The 19,523-nt window shown below is 36.5% G+C and overlaps 1 protein-coding gene and 1 pseudogene across 1 annotated transcript; both read right to left on the reverse strand.

Annotated features, from left to right (window-relative positions):
• Positions 1–5,214: 5,214 nt before the first annotated feature.
• On the reverse strand, positions 5,215–12,413 carry LOC121434670 (annotated as a pseudogene).
• A 10-nt stretch (positions 12,414–12,423) lies between these two features.
• Positions 12,424–18,795, reverse strand: LOC121434671 (zinc finger protein 431-like). Its single transcript, XM_041633595.1, has 3 exons — positions 18,561–18,795; positions 18,303–18,363; positions 12,424–14,458 (listed from the first exon to the last, which is right to left on the reverse strand). The coding sequence occupies exons 1-3, from the start codon at positions 18,793–18,795 to the stop codon at positions 12,424–12,426; spliced, it is 2,331 nt and encodes a 776-aa protein (XP_041489529.1).
• Between the last annotated feature and the right edge of the window lie 728 nt (positions 18,796–19,523).

Genomic DNA, 19,523 nt, shown 5'->3' on the forward strand with positions numbered 1-19,523 from the left:
CTTAAAGAAATATATACCTATGAAGATAAAAGAAGTTTACAGAACACCAAATAGACTGGATCCATAAAAAGTCCCTTCAACATATAATAATCAAAACATTAACATATAGAGTCAAGAAGGAATATTAAGAGCTGCAAAAAAAATGGCCAAGTACCATATAATGGTAGACCTATCAGAATTATACCTGACTCCTCATTGGAGACAGTGAAAGCCAGAAGGTCATGATCAAACATTATACAGACATTAAGAGACCACAAATGCCAGCCCAGAATACTATACCTAATAAAACTTTCAATTACCATAGAAGGAAAAAAACAAGACATTCCATGAAAAAACTAGATTGAACCAGTACCTAGCTACAAACTCAGCCCTACAAAAAATACTAAAAGGAAAACTCCAACTGAAGAAAATTGGCTTAACCAACAAAAACATAGACAATTGATGGTCACATAGTAGCAAATTCCAAAGAAGGGGAAAATGCACACGTTAACATCACCAACAATGAATACTAAATTAACAGGAGATAGCAATCACTGGTCATTAATATCCCTTAATGTAAATGGACTCAACTCACCTATAAAAAGACACAGGCTAACAGATTGCATGTGAATACACAATCCATTTTTCTTCTGCATACAAAAAAAAAAAACACATCTCAACCTCAAAGACAGACACTGTCTCAGAGTAAAGGTTAGGAAAAAGGATTCCAATCAAATGGAAATAAGAAACATCAGGTGTAGCTATCCTAATATCTAACAAAATAGAATTCAAGCTAAAATCAATCAAAAGAGACAAAGAAGGTCATTTCATACTAGTCACAGGAAAAATCCATCAAGAGAAATCTCATTACTGAACATCTATGCCCCAAATGCAAGGGCACCCTGATATGTAAAAGAAACACTTCTAAAGCTTAAAACATACATTAAACTCCACACACTAATAGTGGAAAACTTCAATATTCCCCTCTCATCACTGGCCTGGTCAATCAGACAAAAAATGAACAGAGAAATAAGAGAACTAACAGATATTATGACCCAAATAGACTTAACATACATCTACATAATATTCCATTCAAAACAAAAGAAAATACTTTCTTCTCAGCACCTGATGGAACCTATAGAAAAACTGACCACATACTCAAACCGAACCTCAACAAATACAAAAAAAAATTGGAATACTACAATGTACTTTCTCATACTATCATGGTTTAAACTAGAAGTAAACAGCAACACTAATTTCAGATAACCTACAAACACAGGGAAATTAAGCAATGTTAACCTGAATCATCAATGAGTCAGGGAAATTAAAACTTCCTAAAATTCAATGAAAATGACCACACAACATACCCAAATTTATGGGACACAATGAAAGCAGTGTTAATAGGAAAGTTCATAGAATTAAATGCCTACATAAAGAAGCTGGAAAAATCCCACACTAGTGAATTAACAGAAAATTTAAAGTTTTGGAACAAAAAGAAGCAAACTCACCTAAGAGATCTAGATGGCAGGACATAATCAAATTAAGAGCTGAAATCAACAAAATTGAAACAAAGAAAAAATACAAAGAATCAATGAAATAAAGAGTAGGTTCTTCAAGAAAAAAATAAAATAGACAAACCTTTATCCAAATTAACAAAAGGTAGAGAGAGAATATCTAATTAACAAAAACAGAAATGAAAGGGGGACATAGCTGCAGACACAGAGGAAATACAGAGAATCACCAGGTCATATTTTGAAAACTTGTACTCCACAAAATTGGAAAACTTAAAGAAAATGGGCAACTTTCTGGATACATATCACTTACCAAAATTAAATCAAGACCAGATAAGCAAATTAAACACACCTATAATTGCTGAATAAATAGATATAGTCAAATAAAGTCTCCCAACAAAAAAAAAAAAAAACCCAGGACCAGAGGGTTTCAGCTTAGAATTCTACAAGTCTTTCAAAGAACTAATACCAATATTCCTCACATTATTCCACACAATAGAAAAGTAAGGAAAATTGCCAAACTCTTTTTATGAGGCTACAATTACACTGATACTCCAACTACAGAAAGACATTATAAAGAAAGAGAATTACAGACCAATCTCACTAGTGAACATTGATGCAAAAACACCAAATAAAATACTGGCAAACCAAATCCAAGAACACATGAGAACCATTAGGCAGCATTATCATGTTGGCTTCATAACAGAGATGCAAGGATGGTTCAACATATGAAAATCTGTCAAAATAATCCACCATATAAAAAAACTGAAAAATAAAAACCACATGATCATCTCATTAGATGTCAAAAAAAGGTTTAGACAAAATACAACATCTCTTAATGATAACAATCTTGGAGAGAACAGGGACACAAGGAATATGCTAAACATAATAAAGGCAATATACAGCAAGACAACAGCCAACAACACACTATAATGGAGAGAAACTCTCAGTGATTCCACAGAAATCAAGAATGAGAAAAGATTGTCCACTCTCTCCATATCTATTCATCGTATTTCTTAAGGTCCTAGCCAGAACAATAAGATACAAATGGGAAATCAAGGGAATACAATTTAGAAAAGAAGAAGTCAAACTCTCACTGTTTGTTGATGACATGATAGTTTACATAAGCAATCCCAAAAATTATGCCAAGGAACTTCTACAACTCATAAAGACTTTCATTCAGTAATGTAGCAGGAAACAAGATCAACTAAAAAAAATAATCAGTATCCCTCCTATACACAGACAATAAAATGTCTGGGGAAGAAATCAGAGGAATAACACCCTTCAAAATAACCACAAGTAGCATAAAATATCTCAGAATAACTCTAACCAAACAAGTGGAAGACTTGTATGACAGGAACTTTGAATCCTTGATGAAAGCAATTGAAGAAGACACCAGAAAGTGGAAAGATCTCCTATACTCTTGGGTAGGCAGAATTAACATAGTAAAAATGGCAACTTTACTAAGAGCAATCTACAGATTCAATGAGATGCTCATCAAAGTCTCAGCAAAATTCTTCACAGACCTCAAAAGAATGGTACTCAACATCATATAGAAAAGCAAAAATACCAGGACAGCCAAAATAATCCTGTACAATAAAAGAACTTCTGGAGGAATCACAATCCCTGACTTCAAACTTTACTAAGGAGCTACAGTACTGAAAACTGTCTGGCACTGGCATAAGAACAGACAGGAAGATCAATGGAACTGAATCGAAGACCCAGATATTAATCCACACATATTCAAACACCTGATTTTTGACAAAGAAACAAAAAATATCAAATGGAAAAAAGAAAGCATATTTAAGAAATGGTGCTAACATAACTGGATATCAACATGTAGAAGAAGGAAAATAGACCATATCTATCACCATGCACAAAACTCGAGTCCAAAATGGATCCAAGACCTCAACATAAAGCCAGCCATACTGAACCTTATAGAAAAGAGAGTGGGAAGTACACTTGAAAGCAATGGCACAGGAGACCAGTTTTTAAATATAACCCCAGCAGCACAGACAATGAGAGAAACAATTAATAAATTGGACCTCTTGAAACTGAAAATCTTCTGTAAATCAAAGAACATGGTTAATAAGACAAAATGACAGCCTGCAGAATGGGAAAATATCTTCACTAATCCCACATCATACAGTCTCCAGAATATACAAAGAACTCAAGAAATTGCTCATCAAAAGAACAAATGATCCAATAAAAAACTGAGCACAGAACTAAACAGAGAACTCTCAGTAGAGGAATGTAAAGTGACTGAAAGACACTTAAGGAAATGGTCAACATCCTTAGTTGTCAGAGAAATGCAAATCAAAACAACTCTGAGATTCCATCTTACACCAGTAAGAATGGCCAAGATCAAAAACACTGATGACAACTTATGCTGGAGAAGTTGTGGGGTAAAGGCAACACTCCTGCATTGCTGGTGGGAATGCAAGATAGTACAGCCCCTTTGGATGTCAGTACGGTGGTTTCTCAAAAAATTAGGAAACAACCTTCCTCAAGACCCAGTAATACCACTTTTGGCTATATAACCAAGGGATCCTCAAACATGCACAAGGACAAGTGCTCAACTATGTTCATAGCAGCATTGTTGGTCATAGCCAGAACATGGAAAGAACCTAAATGCCCCTTGACCAATGAATAGATAAGGAAAATGTGGTACATTTACATAATGGAGTACTACACAGCAGAAAAATAATAATGACAGCTTAAATTTTGGAGGAAAATGGATAGAGCTGGAAAACATTATTTCGTGTGAGGTAACCCAGACACAGAAAGACAATTATCACAGGGATTCACTCACAGGTAGTTTTTAAACATAAACCCAAGAAAACTAGCCTACAAACCACAATCCCAAAGAAATTACCCAAAAATGAGGACACTAAAAGAGACTTACACAGATCTAATCTACAGGAGAAGTAGAGAAAGACAGAATCTCCTGACCAAATTTAGATCAAGGTCCCATTGTGGACCTTGTGGGAAGGCTAAAGGGGGTAGGGAAGAGGCAGGGAGGAGAATAGAGAGAAATGTTGAATTCAATAAAAATCAATAAAAAATACATTCCTAAAAATGCCATCTGGCCATAAACAATTTTAGAAACCAAGGATACAGGAGGGAGATAATGAGAGGAGAAAACAGCTTTGAGCCTAAAGGGAAAGAAAGTTCAAGTGTTCTTGAATGAGTGCTGATAATAACTGCCTCACAAGAAGAACACAAGAGTTTGTGGGGTAGGGAGTTTAGGGAAGATCGAAACTCACATTTGTCAATTGTGTGTGACTGAAAGTCTGGGAGAAGGCTAGGAACTAGGCAGGCAGTCAGGCAGGCAGCTGTGAGGTCCTGCTGATGAACATCTTTTTAAGAGCAGTGAGGAGCCCTTTGTGACTGTCAGTCAGGAAATGATGCACTCTTAAGTAGTACTTAAAATGGTCCTCCCAGTGCCCACTGAGGACACATTAAGAAGGAAATACTAATGTCTAGTATCTATTTATTTTCTTGGTACTGGTCACACTATGTAGCACAGGATGACATTAATTTAACCATCAATCTGCTTTAGCCCCACACATGCTGGTATTATAGTTGTGAATGAAGGAACCTAGCGAAGGCTGAAGTCTTGAGATTAGATCACATTAAAATGCTGGACACTAGCTCAGACAAGTTCAGGACAGGAGAAAACTGGGGAGTCAGACTGACAGACTTAGTGAGACAGACTGTGTCTCTACAGTGGAGGTCCCCATAGTTCTATAATCTGCTCTGCATTGGTATTGGCATTTGATGACACAAACAGAAAGTCAAGATCCCTATCTTTGCAGATCACTTCCTGCTTGATGGGTGTGAAGTCCACAATGAAGAGGACTGTAAAGACCATGTTAGAGATATAACCATTTGTGTTCATAGGTTTCATGTACATGAAACATGATGATACTATAGAAAAATAGGACCACAGCAAGGTGCTCCAAGCAGGTGGAAAAGCATTTGCAGGGCCTGCTGGCTGAGAGCACCTTTAGGAAGGTGACCAGGATTGGCATGTCAGAAAGGCTAATGAGGTACTTGAGTAGAGGTAACAGAAGGATGGCATCCACAAGGACAAAGTCATTTTTAACTGATATGTCACCACAGGCCAGCTTCAGCACACCCAGGACCTTGCAGGTGAACTTTCTAAATACTTGGTGGCCATACAATGACAGTCTCATGGCAATGACTGTTTCTGTCAACTACCTGATGACATAGAATACCCAGACGGCTCTTGGAGGCATTGAGAAAAAGCTGTGGCTCATGTGCACAGGTACCTGAGTTGCTGACAAATAGCAAGGTAGTAATCACAGGCTGTGATGACAAGCAGCAGGCATTCTGTGGAGCCTGTGGAAAGTCTCAGATGCATCTGGATGTCACAGCCATCAGAGAGATGGTCTTCTGGGATGACAGTAGGTGGAACAGCATCAGAGGCACAAAAGTAGATGTGTAGCAGATTGTCTAAATGGAAATATTACTCAGAAATTGTATATGGTGTGTGTAGGCAGGGATCAAACATACACACAGTCATGAAGGCAGTGTTCGGAGCAGGGTCACCAGGTTCATAACTGAGCACAGAGGAAAGAATAGATCTTCCAGGGATGAGTAGTCAGAAAATTCCTTCAAGATAAATGCAGAGACTTTTGTCCTGCTTCTGGTCTACATAATGCAGAGTTATGCCTGGATACACAGTAGAGTGGAAGGAGAGAGCATGCAGTGTATTGAGAACACAAAAAATTTTAAGGTCTTTTCCAACATGGATACACATTCTGTGACTTGAAGACAGTCTCCTCATCTTCTGTAGGTTACATCGCATCCATGTGACTAGTGAGGATAACATCCCTAAGAGGGTATTTATGGAAGTATCAATAGGCAGAATCACAGAGAGCCAAAGCTGAATGAGAAATAAAGGTCTTTACTGTAGGATTCTTAAAACGTTTCAATGGCTAATGTTTATTGGAAGCTCTCCAAAAGCAATGTAGACTATGCACTTCCAAACTTACCTGAAGTTACATCCACTTCACCTCTTATCCTATCACAGAGAAGTGACCTGAAAACAGCATTTGAGAGCTGGTAGCCTGGATAAGAGGTCCTAAAACTTACACACATACTGGAATTATTTGGAGGACTGTCAAAACACAGTGTGTGTTCCTTCCAGAGTTTCTGGCTTAGATGTGTGCTGTTGCTGCTTTGATGGCATAGGAATGAATGTCTCTAAAGGTCCTGCTGACTTTGCTGCAGCCTCTAAGCCATGGCTTACACTGTTCTCACTATCTGGAATATTTTCATTTTTTCCTCACCTGTAGTAGCTGATCTGTCTCTTCTGGTTCTGTTTGTCACACTGTATGCTTTATATCTCAGGAAGGGGGCAGATACTGACCTGTAAACCTGTGAGGAGGCACACCCCCAGAGAGATAATCTGTTAGGTGCTTTGTATGGGCTACAGCTTTATAAGATGTCCTTTTGTGTTTCCATCTCTACTTAAGAATCAGAAATGGTTTTAGAATTAGACAATGTCTATCCTTCTCTAAATCCAAGCATGATGTTAAAAGAAAAATTCAAAACTCTGTCTCATGTCAACAGTCTTCTGGTATGGAACAGAAAGAAGATCAATTTTGAAGGAATATTTTACTTTCCTTCATGCCCATTTTGTCTTTATCTTATCTTTCAATGAATATATGTCTACATGAATAATGCTTACATTTTCATCAAAGAACAGCTTCCAAGAAGAAGACATTGGGGCCCCACAATGTCTCTACCTGGTTGATATGACGGCATGATGCTGATAGCACTACGAGACCAATTTATGGGTACAAGCTGCAGATATGGTGCACCTTCTTACAATGTTCTGGCCAGAATTCCAAATAAGAAATTCAGAAAAACCCTATCAAATACTCAGAAACCATTTGCAATTATCCAAAACAGCCATCTTGAAATTTAACCATCATTTTGCGTTTATAATATCCCATAGAAATAACATCGTCCCTGGAAGCAATTCTAGAAGATGCCATTCTCTCTCCCAACAAAGTTTGTCGTCACAGTCAGGAACAACATTTACGAGTTGATTATTACTAATATAGGATTGTCAGGAGCCATTTCAGGCTTCTCCTTTCTCACAGGGCATTGAAGTAAAAATCTTGAGACAGAAAACTTAAAGTTAGCCAAATCATTATGTGCTGATCGTGGAGACTCAAGCTCTGGAAAGTACCACAAAGTGTCTTCAGGGCTTGCTGCTATCACTAACAGCAGGTGTTCTAGCCACTGACCTTGCAACTGCCCTGCTTAGCTCTCAAACTGCCCCACGTAGTTGCCTAGCTACCAAGCCCCTCCTTCCCTTCCCCCTTTCCTGAGTTCCCCCTGCCCGAGTCCCTTTCTGAGGAGTATTTAAGGCATGAAACTTGCTTCAATAAACGGATTCCTTGACAAAATACTGCTTGGCATCCGTTTCTCTTTCCTCCCAAGTCTTTCAGATAGTGCCTCTTCAAGACCCTGGAGTAACTTAGGACCTGCTGGGTGGGTCATAGGATTGGGTGAAATGATGTACACCCAGAGATCTCAAAATGAGCGAAAATGGAATTGGATAATAGGTAGATTACTTACTCCTACTAATAAGTTTGTAATAGAAGGAATACTTGTGAAATATTTTTTATGGATTTACATTGGTATACTTTTGTATATTGACACAAATTCGAATTATATTTATTATATAGACTGTTTTGATTTTTGTTTAGAATATTTGTAACAACTATATAAGGTTATTATGTCAGATTGTATAAATGTATGATTCTACCTGTTTAAAACATATTTTTATTGATGCAATTTTATGATATATTTATCATATTGCATTATATTACTCTACCTCTGATCAAGATTTTTATACATTGTTTACATTTTGAAGTCATTGTCCTGCTTTACTGCATAGTTCTTTAAAGATTGTTTTATATTCTGATATGAAGTCTTATTCTTCAACACTGTGATGAGACTTTGGTTGATTGGTCAGTCAGTTGTCTGTCAACTACTACACTTTTTGGAAGGTGCTAGACTGCACTACCTGCCTACTCAAGTAATATTATTGCTCTTCTCAGGTCTTTGATGGGGTTGAAGATGAGATAATCATACTTACCATCCTCTTATGATCTAGTTAAGCCATTTCTACTACAACATGGACTCCTTAGGATAAAATGCTTATCAAACCATTAGGATGTATTCCTTCCTTAATATTGATTATGCTTATTGTAATTCTAACTTTAATTTTGACATCTTGTGTACAGAGTTTTGTATAGGGTTTGGAATTTCGTATTAAGTTAAATGGGTAGGTGCTGTGAGAGCTCCTTCAGTCAACAGCTTTAAAATATCAATGCACTTGGGCATGGTCTCTTACAGTATGAATGAATCTATAAAGGGTATAGTTGCTCTCTTGAATCCAGTTCTTGATTCTGGATGCTAGCTATATTGTATATGAGATCCATTGCTCTGTAGGTGCTCATCTGACCTATAAAAGCCCAAGGTATTCTTACACTCTAACTTGGTGTTTTCAGAAGTCAAAGATTCAATTAGTACTCACATAGTTCAGGGTCTGTCACTCTGACTTGTACAGCCTTCAAAATTCATCATTAAAACATGAACTCAGTGTTACATGATGAACTTAGAATGAATGCAGCTACATTAGGTAAAATCAAGCACTTCCGTCTCAAATATTTCATGTGTGATTATTGGTTTGGGAAGATTGGGAGATATGGTATAAATCTTTAATTTTCTTTTGGAAAATGTGTGGATTGTTTTTAATTAAATATCATAAATCAGTCTGCCTTAGCAAGAGGAAGTATTTCATTCAGCTACAAAACTAAGAAAAGTTCCATATTTCAGCTATTCATTTTATACTATCACTTTGTTTAATTCACCCACACACGGCTGTGAATCAAGGATTTTTTAATTGTTTTTTATTCAACTATATTTATCCACTATTCACCCTTCCTCCCCCATCCCATTGTCCCATGATTCACATGTTCCAAATTTACTAAGATCTTGTCTTTCTCTATGTCCTATATAGAATAGATTTATGTATGTCTCTGTTTGTTTCCTCTTTGTTGTATATGTTCTGGGCATTGTGAATTGTAGGCTGACTGTCCCCTGTTTTATATTGAAAAGCCACTTAGGAGTGAGTACATATATTTTTTCTTTCTGGTTCTGGGTTAACTCACTCTTTTATGATGTTTTCTAGGTCCATAAATTTGCACATAAATTTCAAGATGTAATTGTTTTTATCCACTCTGTAGTACTCTACTGTGTAAGTATACCGCAATTTCTTTTTCCATTCTTCTGAGGAGGGGTTGTTTTCAGGTTCTGGCTCTGACAATATTGCTGTGAACACAGTTGAGCATTTGTCCTTGTGGTATGATTAAGCATCCATTGAGTACATATCCAAAGGGCATGACTGGGTTTTATGATAAGTTGTTTCCTAATTTTCTTTCATTTTTTTTTAATTTTTGGTTTTCTAAGAAACGGTTTCTCTTGAGCTTTGGAGCCTGTCCTGGAACTAGCTCTTGTAGACCTGGTTGGCCTTGAAGTCACAGAGATCTATCTCTGGCTCCCAATGTGCAGGGATTAAAGCCATGCCTCACAACCCGGCAGGTGACTTTCTAATTTACGGAATAACCATACTGATATCCAAAGTAGCTGACTCAGTTTGTAACCCCATCAAAAATGCAGGAGTGTTCCCTTAACTCCACATCCTCTCCAGCTTAAGTTGTCATCAGTGTTTTGATCATGCCTATTGTTACAGATGTAAGAGGGAATCTCAAATTTGTTTAGATTTTCATTTCTCTAATGACTAAGGAGTTTGGAAATTTCCTTAAGTGTCTCTCAGTCATTTTAGATTCATATGTTAAAAGATTTTTTTTTAGGTCTGTACTCCATTTTTATTGGAGTACTCCATTTTTTATTTGATGATCAATTATTTAAGTTCTTTGTATGTTCTAAAGATCAGTCTTCTATCCAATGTGGTTTAGGTGAATATCTTTTCCCATACTACAGGCTGCCTTTTTTTGTATTGTTGATCATGTCCTTTGTTTTACAGAAACTTTTGCTTCAGGAAATCTCATTTATAATTTTTCTCAGTGTCTGTGATGCCTGGGGTTATAATTTGAAAGTGGTCCTCTTTACCAATGTGTTCAAGTGTACTTCCAACATTCTGTTTTATGTAGTTCAGTGTGTTTGTCTTTATGTTGTAGTCTTTGATCCATTGGGACTTGAGTTTTGTTCATGATGATAGATGTGGATCTACTTTCATTCTTCCCCACATTGATATTCAGTGATGCCATCACCATTTGTTAAATATGTTTTCTCCATTTTATATTTTTTGGTGTTTTGTCAAAAATCAGGTGTAGTAGGTGAGTGGAGTGATGTCTGGGTCTTAAAATCAGTTCCATTAGTCCTCCTATCTGTTTTTGTGCCAACACCAGGCTCTCTTCAGTACTGCAGCTCTGCAGTCATCTAAAGAAGTCAGGGAATGTGATGCCTGCAGAAATTATTTTTTATGTAGGATTGTTTTGGTTATCCCGCATTTTTTTGGCTTTTATATATGAAGTTGGGTGTTTTTATTTTGAGATCTGTGAAGAATTTTTCTGATATTTACATGGGAATGGTAGTGAGCCTGTAGATTGCTATGTTGATTTCTACCTAACAAGGGCAAAGGACATCTTCCCATTTTCTGGTGTCTTCTTCAAAGATTTAATGTTCTTTTCCAACAGTCCTTTCACTTCTTTAGTTGGTAATTCCATAATATTTTATATTATTTGCGGCTACTGTGAAGAGTGATGTTTCCATCATTTATTACTTCAAACCATCTTTCCTTTTCAGAAAATATTCCTTGTAACCACCTTCTATCTACCTTCCTGATGACCACTCCCAATCTTCTGATAACTATAATTATATTCCCAACTTCTAAGGATACTTTTATACAAAACCTACAAGTAAGCGTATGAGTGATTTGACTCTTGATGCCTCTCATATTTCAGTTAATGATATCCTTTGAGCTTAAAAACATTGTTCAAACTTTTTAGGATTTTATGGTTCTGGTTTGAGAACCAAGTTGTGTTTTTCTTTCACTGGGCCTTTTAATGTTTTGGCTGTTTTCAGGGAGATGTTGTTTCATTATCTAGTTCTGGATTCAGAGACAAAGTTCTTTCCTTTGGCTCTGGTTTGAAGACCAAAGTTGGAATACCCTTCCTGTAACTGAAAAGGATTTATCCATTACTTTGCTGGTTCAAACTAAAATAAAGAGAGTTATAATGATGCATGAACAAATTGTTGACATTTTCAAACTTTTTTGTACACAATAACTGATTTTTGTTAACTGACTGTAAGTGGCTTGACAGCTAAAAGAACAATTTAAAAGAAGCACCCAGCTTTTTCATCAGGTCCAAAAGATTATGATAATATGCACAAGCTTTCTCAGATGACTACACACTAAGTCTTACTCTTATATAAAACACAAAACATTATGACACTGAATTCATTTATAGTTTCACTACAGTATGATTTTTTTCTCATATTTTTGAAAAGTATCCAAATTATCTTCAGGGTTTCTCTACAGAAGGGCTCATATTATGTATTTGGAGAAAATTGTGAAAAAGAATTTACCACATTCCATTCACAGGTATCTCTAGAGTATGTTACATTTTAAGCCTTTGAAGAGTACAGGGGTCTGCAAAGGCCTTATCACACTGTTATCATTCATAGGGTTTCTCTCCAGTATATGTCCTTCTATACATTTGAGAGCACCATGTTGAGCAAAGGCCTTAACACACTGATTACATTCATAGAGTTTCTATCCAGTATGTGCTCTTTTATGCCTTTGAAGATGACTGAGAAGGGCAAAGGCCTTACCACACTGGGTATATTCATAGGGTTCCTCTCAAGTATGTGTTCTTTTATGGCTTTGAAAATTACTGTGGTGTGCAAAGGCCTTACCACACTGATTACATTCATGAGGTTTCTCTCCAGTGTGTGATCTTTTATGCCTTTTAAGATCACTGTGACATGCAAAGGCCTTATCACAGTGATTACATTCATAGGGTTTCTCTCCAGTATGTGTTCTTTTATGCACTTGAAGATTACTGTGTCGTGCAAAGGCCTTACCACACTGATTACATTCATAGGGTTTCTCTCCAGTATGTGTTCTTTTATGCCTTTGAAGATGACTGAGACGTGCAAAGGCCTTACCACACTGATTACAATCATAGGGTTTCTCTCCAGTATGTGTTCTTTTATGTGTTTGAAGAACACTGTTTTGAGAAAAGGCCTTACCACACTGATTACATTCATAGGGTTTCTCTCCAGTATGTGTTTTTTTATGTGTTTGAAGAATACTGAATTGAGGAAAGGCCTTACCACACTGATTACATTCATAGGGTTTCCCTCCAGTATGTGTTCTTTTATGCACTTGAAGATTACTGTGTCGTGCAAAGGCCTTACCACACTGATTACATTCATAGGGTTTCTCTCCAGTATGTGTTCTTTTATGCCTTTGAAGATGACTGAGACGTGCAAAGGCCTTACCACACTGATTACAATCATAGGGTTTCTCTCCAGTATGTGTTCTTTTATGTGTTTGAAGAACACTGTTTTGAGAAAAGGCCTTACCACACTGATTACATTCATAGGGTTTCTCTCCAGTATGTGTTTTTTTATGTGTTTGAAGAATACTGATTTGAGAAAAGGCCTTACCACACTGATTACATTCATAGGGTTTCTCTCCAGTATGTGTTCTTTTATGCACTTGAAGATTACTGTGTCGTGTAAAGGCCTTACCACACTGATTACAATCATAAGGTTTCTCTCCAGTATGTGTTCTTTTATGTCTTTGAAGATCACTGTGCCATGCAAAGGCCTTACCACACAGATTACATTCATAGTGTTTCTCGCCAGTATGTGTTCTTTTATGGCTTTGAAGGTGACTGTGTTGTGCAAAGGCCTTACCACACTGGTTACATTCATAGCGTTTCTCTCCAGTATGTGTTCTTTTATGTGTTTGAAGAACACTGTTTTGAGAAAAGGCCTTACCACACTGATTACATTCATAGGGTTTCTCTCCAGTATGTGTTCTTTTATGCACTTGAAGATTACTGTGTCGTGCAAAGGCCTTACCACACTGATTACATTCATAGGGTTTCTCTCCAGTATGTGTTCTTTTATGCCTTTGAAGTTGACTGAGACGTGCAAAGGCCTTACCACACTGCTTACAATCATAGGGTTTCTCTCCAGTATGTGTTCTTTTATGCATTTGAAGATGATTATGTCGTGTAAAGGCCTTACCACACTGATTACAATCATAAGGTTTCTCTCCATTATGTGTTCTTTTATGTCTTTGAAGACCACTGTGCCATGCAAAGGCCTTACCACACTGATTACATTCATAGCGTTTCTCTCCAGTATGTGTTCTTTTATGGCTTTGAAGATTACTGTAGTGTGCAAAGGCCTTACCACACCGATTATATTCAAATGTTTTCTCTCCAGTTCGTGTTCTTCTACGCAATTGAAGATGAATATGACGTGCAAAGGCCTTACCACACTGATTATATTCATATGGTTTTTCTCCAGTTTGTATTCTTTTATGTGTTTGAAAAACAGTACATTGAGTAATGTCTTTACCACACTGATTATATTCATAGGGTGTCTCTCTAGTATATATTCTTTTAATCTTTTGAAGATGGCTCTGATCAGCAAAGACCTTACCATGCAGATTACATTCATATGTTTTCTCTCCAGTATGTTTTCGTTTATGACTTTGATGAGTTACATACAGAAAGTCTTTATTATCTTGAACATATTCATAGGGTTTCTCTCCACTGTGTGTTCTCTTATGCATTTCACGATGATTGTGACAAGAAAAGACTTCATCACATTGCTTAATTTCACAGCATTTTTCTCCGCTATGTGTTTTTTCATTCCTTAGAAGATGAGTGTTATAAGACAAGACTTTACCACAGTGAGAATATACTGAAAACTTTTCTCCAGTTTGATTTCTTTCAATCCTGCAAGCAAAATTTACACATGTAAAAGCTTTACCACATTCAATGCAGTTGAACCTTATACCTATATGAATTAACTTCATATTTTTTCAAATTGTAAACAGGAATCTAATATCAAGGTTTTATAGCTTTGTTTAAAATCATGTTTTGTTCTCTCATTGGGGGTCATTTTACATCTAGAAAAAATTTTTGTGATGATAAATTCCATTGTGTCATGGTTTATCTTTTCATCTATAACACTACCTATATTTTTCTAGGGTATTTTTTACATTTTTGAAGAGAACTGCATATACTGAGTGCTTTACCTGTTGTAATAAGAGCGGCGGGCTACGTTCCTGGCACCCACCCACTCATATTATGACAGAGTGGCTCTCTAACGTGATGGACTACATCCACTTAAAAACCTGAGAGGTCTTTAGAAAAGGGAGAGAGTTTAATACAGCTTTGGCTTTTTGTGGGTGGCTTGCCACAAAGAAGTTTTCCTGACTCAGCAGCAGGAAAAAACTGGCTGTTTTAAAATGCCGGCTTTCTGGGCTGTGCCGCCATCACCATATCTGTCTGGCTCCTGCTGGAGACAGAGCTGTTGAATGGAGCATTTGGAGTAAAGTCGTACACCTCACTTGATGGCGATGTGGACTGCCGTGTGCCTGGAACTGTGAGTGGCTCAGGGGCACCAAATGGCTCTGAGGCAGGAGAGGCTCAGCTCAACCATGCTGAACTATGCTGGTCTCAGCAGGAACTACCGTAATTACCATAATAATAGCATGGTTAAGGTTTAGACTAGGCAGGACTCAGGTGGTACCATATTACCTGTACATGGTGCAACTTAAGTTTTTAAGAACTGCTTAACATTTTAAGAAATGCTCCTGGATAGTAAAAAAATTACAGATTCACAATAAAACAGATTCAGACATAAAAGACCACTAAATGAGTCACAGTGTTGGATGAATGTACGTAGGCTTGGGAGAGAGAAGAAAAAGAATATAAAGAATAAAGTTAATGTCTTTAAAAAAAGGGTAAAGTCTTTAAAGAGACAGAATAAAGTAAACTGATAGAGTAAAAATAAGACACATAAAAATGGAAAATTCACAGCGAGTCTGGATTCTTTGTATTATTGTGCTTTCTTTAAAATTTTTGACTGTACAGGAGCTAAGTACAGAGAGACATTTTATTACATGGGCTACCAAGCTGAACCAGAATGGATTTCATAAGGGTATTATGACTTCAGAATTTTGGTTTAAGGATATGATGCTTTGGAAAGGAGTTTCTTCTTTTGTTTTCACAGAGGATGAGACCCTGTGGATTGTGTCTATCCCAATATGGTATGATCATGCCCTCCTGAGAGGTTGCTGTGAACACCTTCAGAAAATTACTTCACTCAACTGCCGACTGAGATGAACCTAGCAGACAGGTTATCCCATAAAAGACCTGAATAACAGCACCCCCATTCAGCAGGAAGCAGTTTGGAGAGAAAAAAACTGTGCCCATGTTCCCAAATATTGTTTATAAATGTTCTTTTACATTTAAAGGGGGATATGATATAGGTATGAATAATTTGCATTGGTGTGGATTTTAAGGTCAATTTTGTTATACGTATATGTATTTCAGTGTCTTGATTAAGGTATTGTGATTGTGTAGTTCATTTTTAAAATGTAATGTATAATTAGGAAATACAGGTTGTTGATGGATAATCATAAATATTAGTCAAGCTTGTAGTCATGTTAGTTAGATATTCAGGTTATATATAGAGATATATTTCAGTTAGATAGGTATTCTTTATATCTTTTAAAGACTGCAGAATAAGAATATGGCATTTAAATGTTTTAATCCCTTAGGGCTTTTCATGACAATGAGACACATCTGCTCCTGGCAGCATCAAGCTACTTCAAGAGGAAGATGGGCATCGAAGAGGCTCCTTATGTAGTTTGATAGCCATTTGGGCAAGAAACTGCTCTTGCCTGGACTGTTGCATAAACTGGACACAAAGAACCCGCAGAGAAAGGACAGCTGAACTTGCCTAAAGGCAAGATGTTCTTTCGGGGTTCCTGATTCATGAAAGAGTCTGCAAGACATTCTGCAGGACACAGCAGAAAGTGACTGAACTGTCTTTGAAATTTCCTGCTTCATGGAAATGTCTGCTGAACACTATGGGTCTGAAGGCCGAAGACGGATGCCCCAACGATACAAAAGAACTTTGGGTGACTGTACAGGGAGCAAGATGTCTCTGTCATTTCTAGAGTTTTGGATTTCTTGTTTACTTAGGTAATATTATATCACTCTGGAGTCTTGATGGAGTTGAAGAATAAATAAATAGTTATAGTTTTCCTTAGTTATGATAAAAGATAAAATAGATATAAATATTGTAACTGTAATTCTTGCTTGATAACTGTTTTGCTATATGTAATTGTACTATGTTAAAGTTAAAGCCTTTCTTTTTTGTTTAAACAGAAAAAGGGGAAATGATGGAGGTGGGTCTTGTATCTTATCTGTTGCTTTCATTGGTTAAGCAATAAAGAAACTGCCTAGGCCCATTTGATAGGCCAACCCTTAGGTGGGTGGAGTAAAGAAAACAGAATGCTGAGAGAAAGAAGCCGAGTCAGTGAGTCGCCATGATTCTCCCATCAGACACAAACACAGGTTAAGATCCTCCCTGGTAAGCCACCAGCCCAAGGTGCTACACAGAATATTAGAAATGGGTTAGATCAATATGTATGAGTTAGCAAATAAGAGGCTGGAACTAATGGGCCAGACAGTGTTTAAAAGAAAACAATTTCCGTGTAATTATTTCGGATAATGCTAGCCATGCGGGTGGCCGGGTGCCAGGAACGTATCCCGCCACTCTTATTACAACATTTACAAACATTACTCCATTCATAATTTTACTATATTGTGAATCATTATACATTTGGTAAGTGAACTAAGACACCCAGAAGTATTTGCATAGACCTATAACTCATGTTTGTTTGTTTGTTTTTGTTGTAATGTGAGTTTGTATTTATGTATTAACCATGATGATAGAAAATAAATTAAATTTGTATTTGTGGATCAAATTAAACATGTATACTCTATGTAGGAACTACAGTTTATCTTCTTAATTGTTCTTAAGGAGAGGTATGCTAAATATTTCCATATTCCTATTCCATATTCCTATGCTCATACACTTGTGTCAAGAGTAACATACCATATATATATGAAAAAATCATATATATATATATATATATATGAAAAAAAGAATAGTGTATAAAAGATTTCCAAAATGAATCCACAAGGTTCAACTTTCAGAGACTTGAGGTATAGATATTAAGGTTTTTCCACATCACTGCCCCTTGACCCTTGACTAATCTGAGTTCACTAAACTTAGCACAGTCACAAAAAGTATATGAGTGATACAAGGCTTACCATGGGCTATTGAATTAGTAGAAAGTTTTGCAGCTATACTCATCATCATTGAAATATGTATACATTTTCTGTCATGAATAGCAAGAAGCAAATGAAGCAGCAGTTCTACAACATAGCTCTCATGATGCTATGAATCAAATGGTGATATCTGTTTAGGCATTGCTACCTAGACTTTTTCTTAAATGAAGGCTTTGCAGATGCAATTCATATACAAGAAATTGAGGTATATGGATTTGTGAGAACTTAATAACCATCAATATATTTAAAGCTGTGCTTATTTACACTTTTGCTTTTGTTTTAAAGTTCCAGAACACATTACAAACTATTTAAGGGAAATTGTTATGAACTTGCCCAAGAAAATTACCTTGCATGTCTTCTAGAACATTGACAATGCTCTTTGGTGTTAAGGTCTTCCCAAAAGTATCCTAAAATACAGTACCAGAATAGAAGTTATATTATTTAAGAATGTGCAACAATTAGCTTATTATCTTAAGTGCACCTAAAAACTGTGACTGTGTTATTCACCCTGTTATTCTTTCTCTAAAACAAATTACAGAACAAAATTATAAACCAAGGAAAAGTTGTCTCCATATTTTGAAACATGAAAGAAATTCATTTTCACCTATAGTAGTTAGGTTCCAGTAGGTCTCCAGCATCACATCTTTGTAGAGATTCTTCTGGGAAGGATTCAGTAAATCCCACTCTTCCTTAGTGAAGTTGATGTGCACATCATCATAGGTCACTTCCTTCAAAAATATACCATATATGAGTACAGTGTAAGTATGAGAGTGAAATGCATACTTCTTTGACAGTATAGTTTTACGATTCTGGTGTTCCCCATTCTTGTTCCATGACATCGACAGTCACTTTAGAAGGAAATTGAAAAGGAGAATCAATTCTGTTATTTCTGTGTCATTTGTTTAGGATACCTCCTTATATGAGCAGTATCTATTCATGGGGAAAGAAAAAGAGAAAAGATCAACAGTATGTTGTATGCATGAGAAAATTAATGCCTACAGAAAGGAAAAAAAAGATGGGCAAACTGGGCTTATTGGTGTATTTTGCCTTTACCACAATGCTCAGCAAACAGAGGTAGGTATATTTGTTTCTGAGATGAATGCCAGTCAAGATTTAACAGAACTGCTTATCCATTTTTGTATACCATGTATTTTGTCAGAGGTTGAGGCATGAGCATGTCTTTGCCCAAAGGCCAGTTTTGACAACAAGAAAACAAGCTTTGAGTGTCTCCGGTGCTCAACATTCTCTGGAAAATAGACAATGCTACCAGTAGTAATTGTGTCTCACTTCAACAGTACCCTAGGTTATTTAAATTCCATATTTTACAGCTGTTTGAAGTGGCTGATTTACCTATCTATTCAACATTTATTCTTCATGTGTGTGAAAAACCTGATTATTCTAACTATAAGTAAGACAAACATTGATGACTATTGATCTATAATTCTAATACCTATATAACTTAAAGACTAAGACTTCATATTAGAATATTGTACAATAAACAACTGTACAACAAATGAGGACAATGGGCTCAAAATGTAACCAATGAATAGGTATCTTGATCAGTGGA

The sequence above is a fragment of the Microtus oregoni genome, unplaced genomic scaffold (genome assembly GCF_018167655.1).
Source record: "Microtus oregoni isolate MIOR12 unplaced genomic scaffold, Mior012 000044F_ref0000062, whole genome shotgun sequence".
NCBI classification, from domain to species: Eukaryota; Metazoa; Chordata; class Mammalia; order Rodentia; family Cricetidae; genus Microtus; species Microtus oregoni.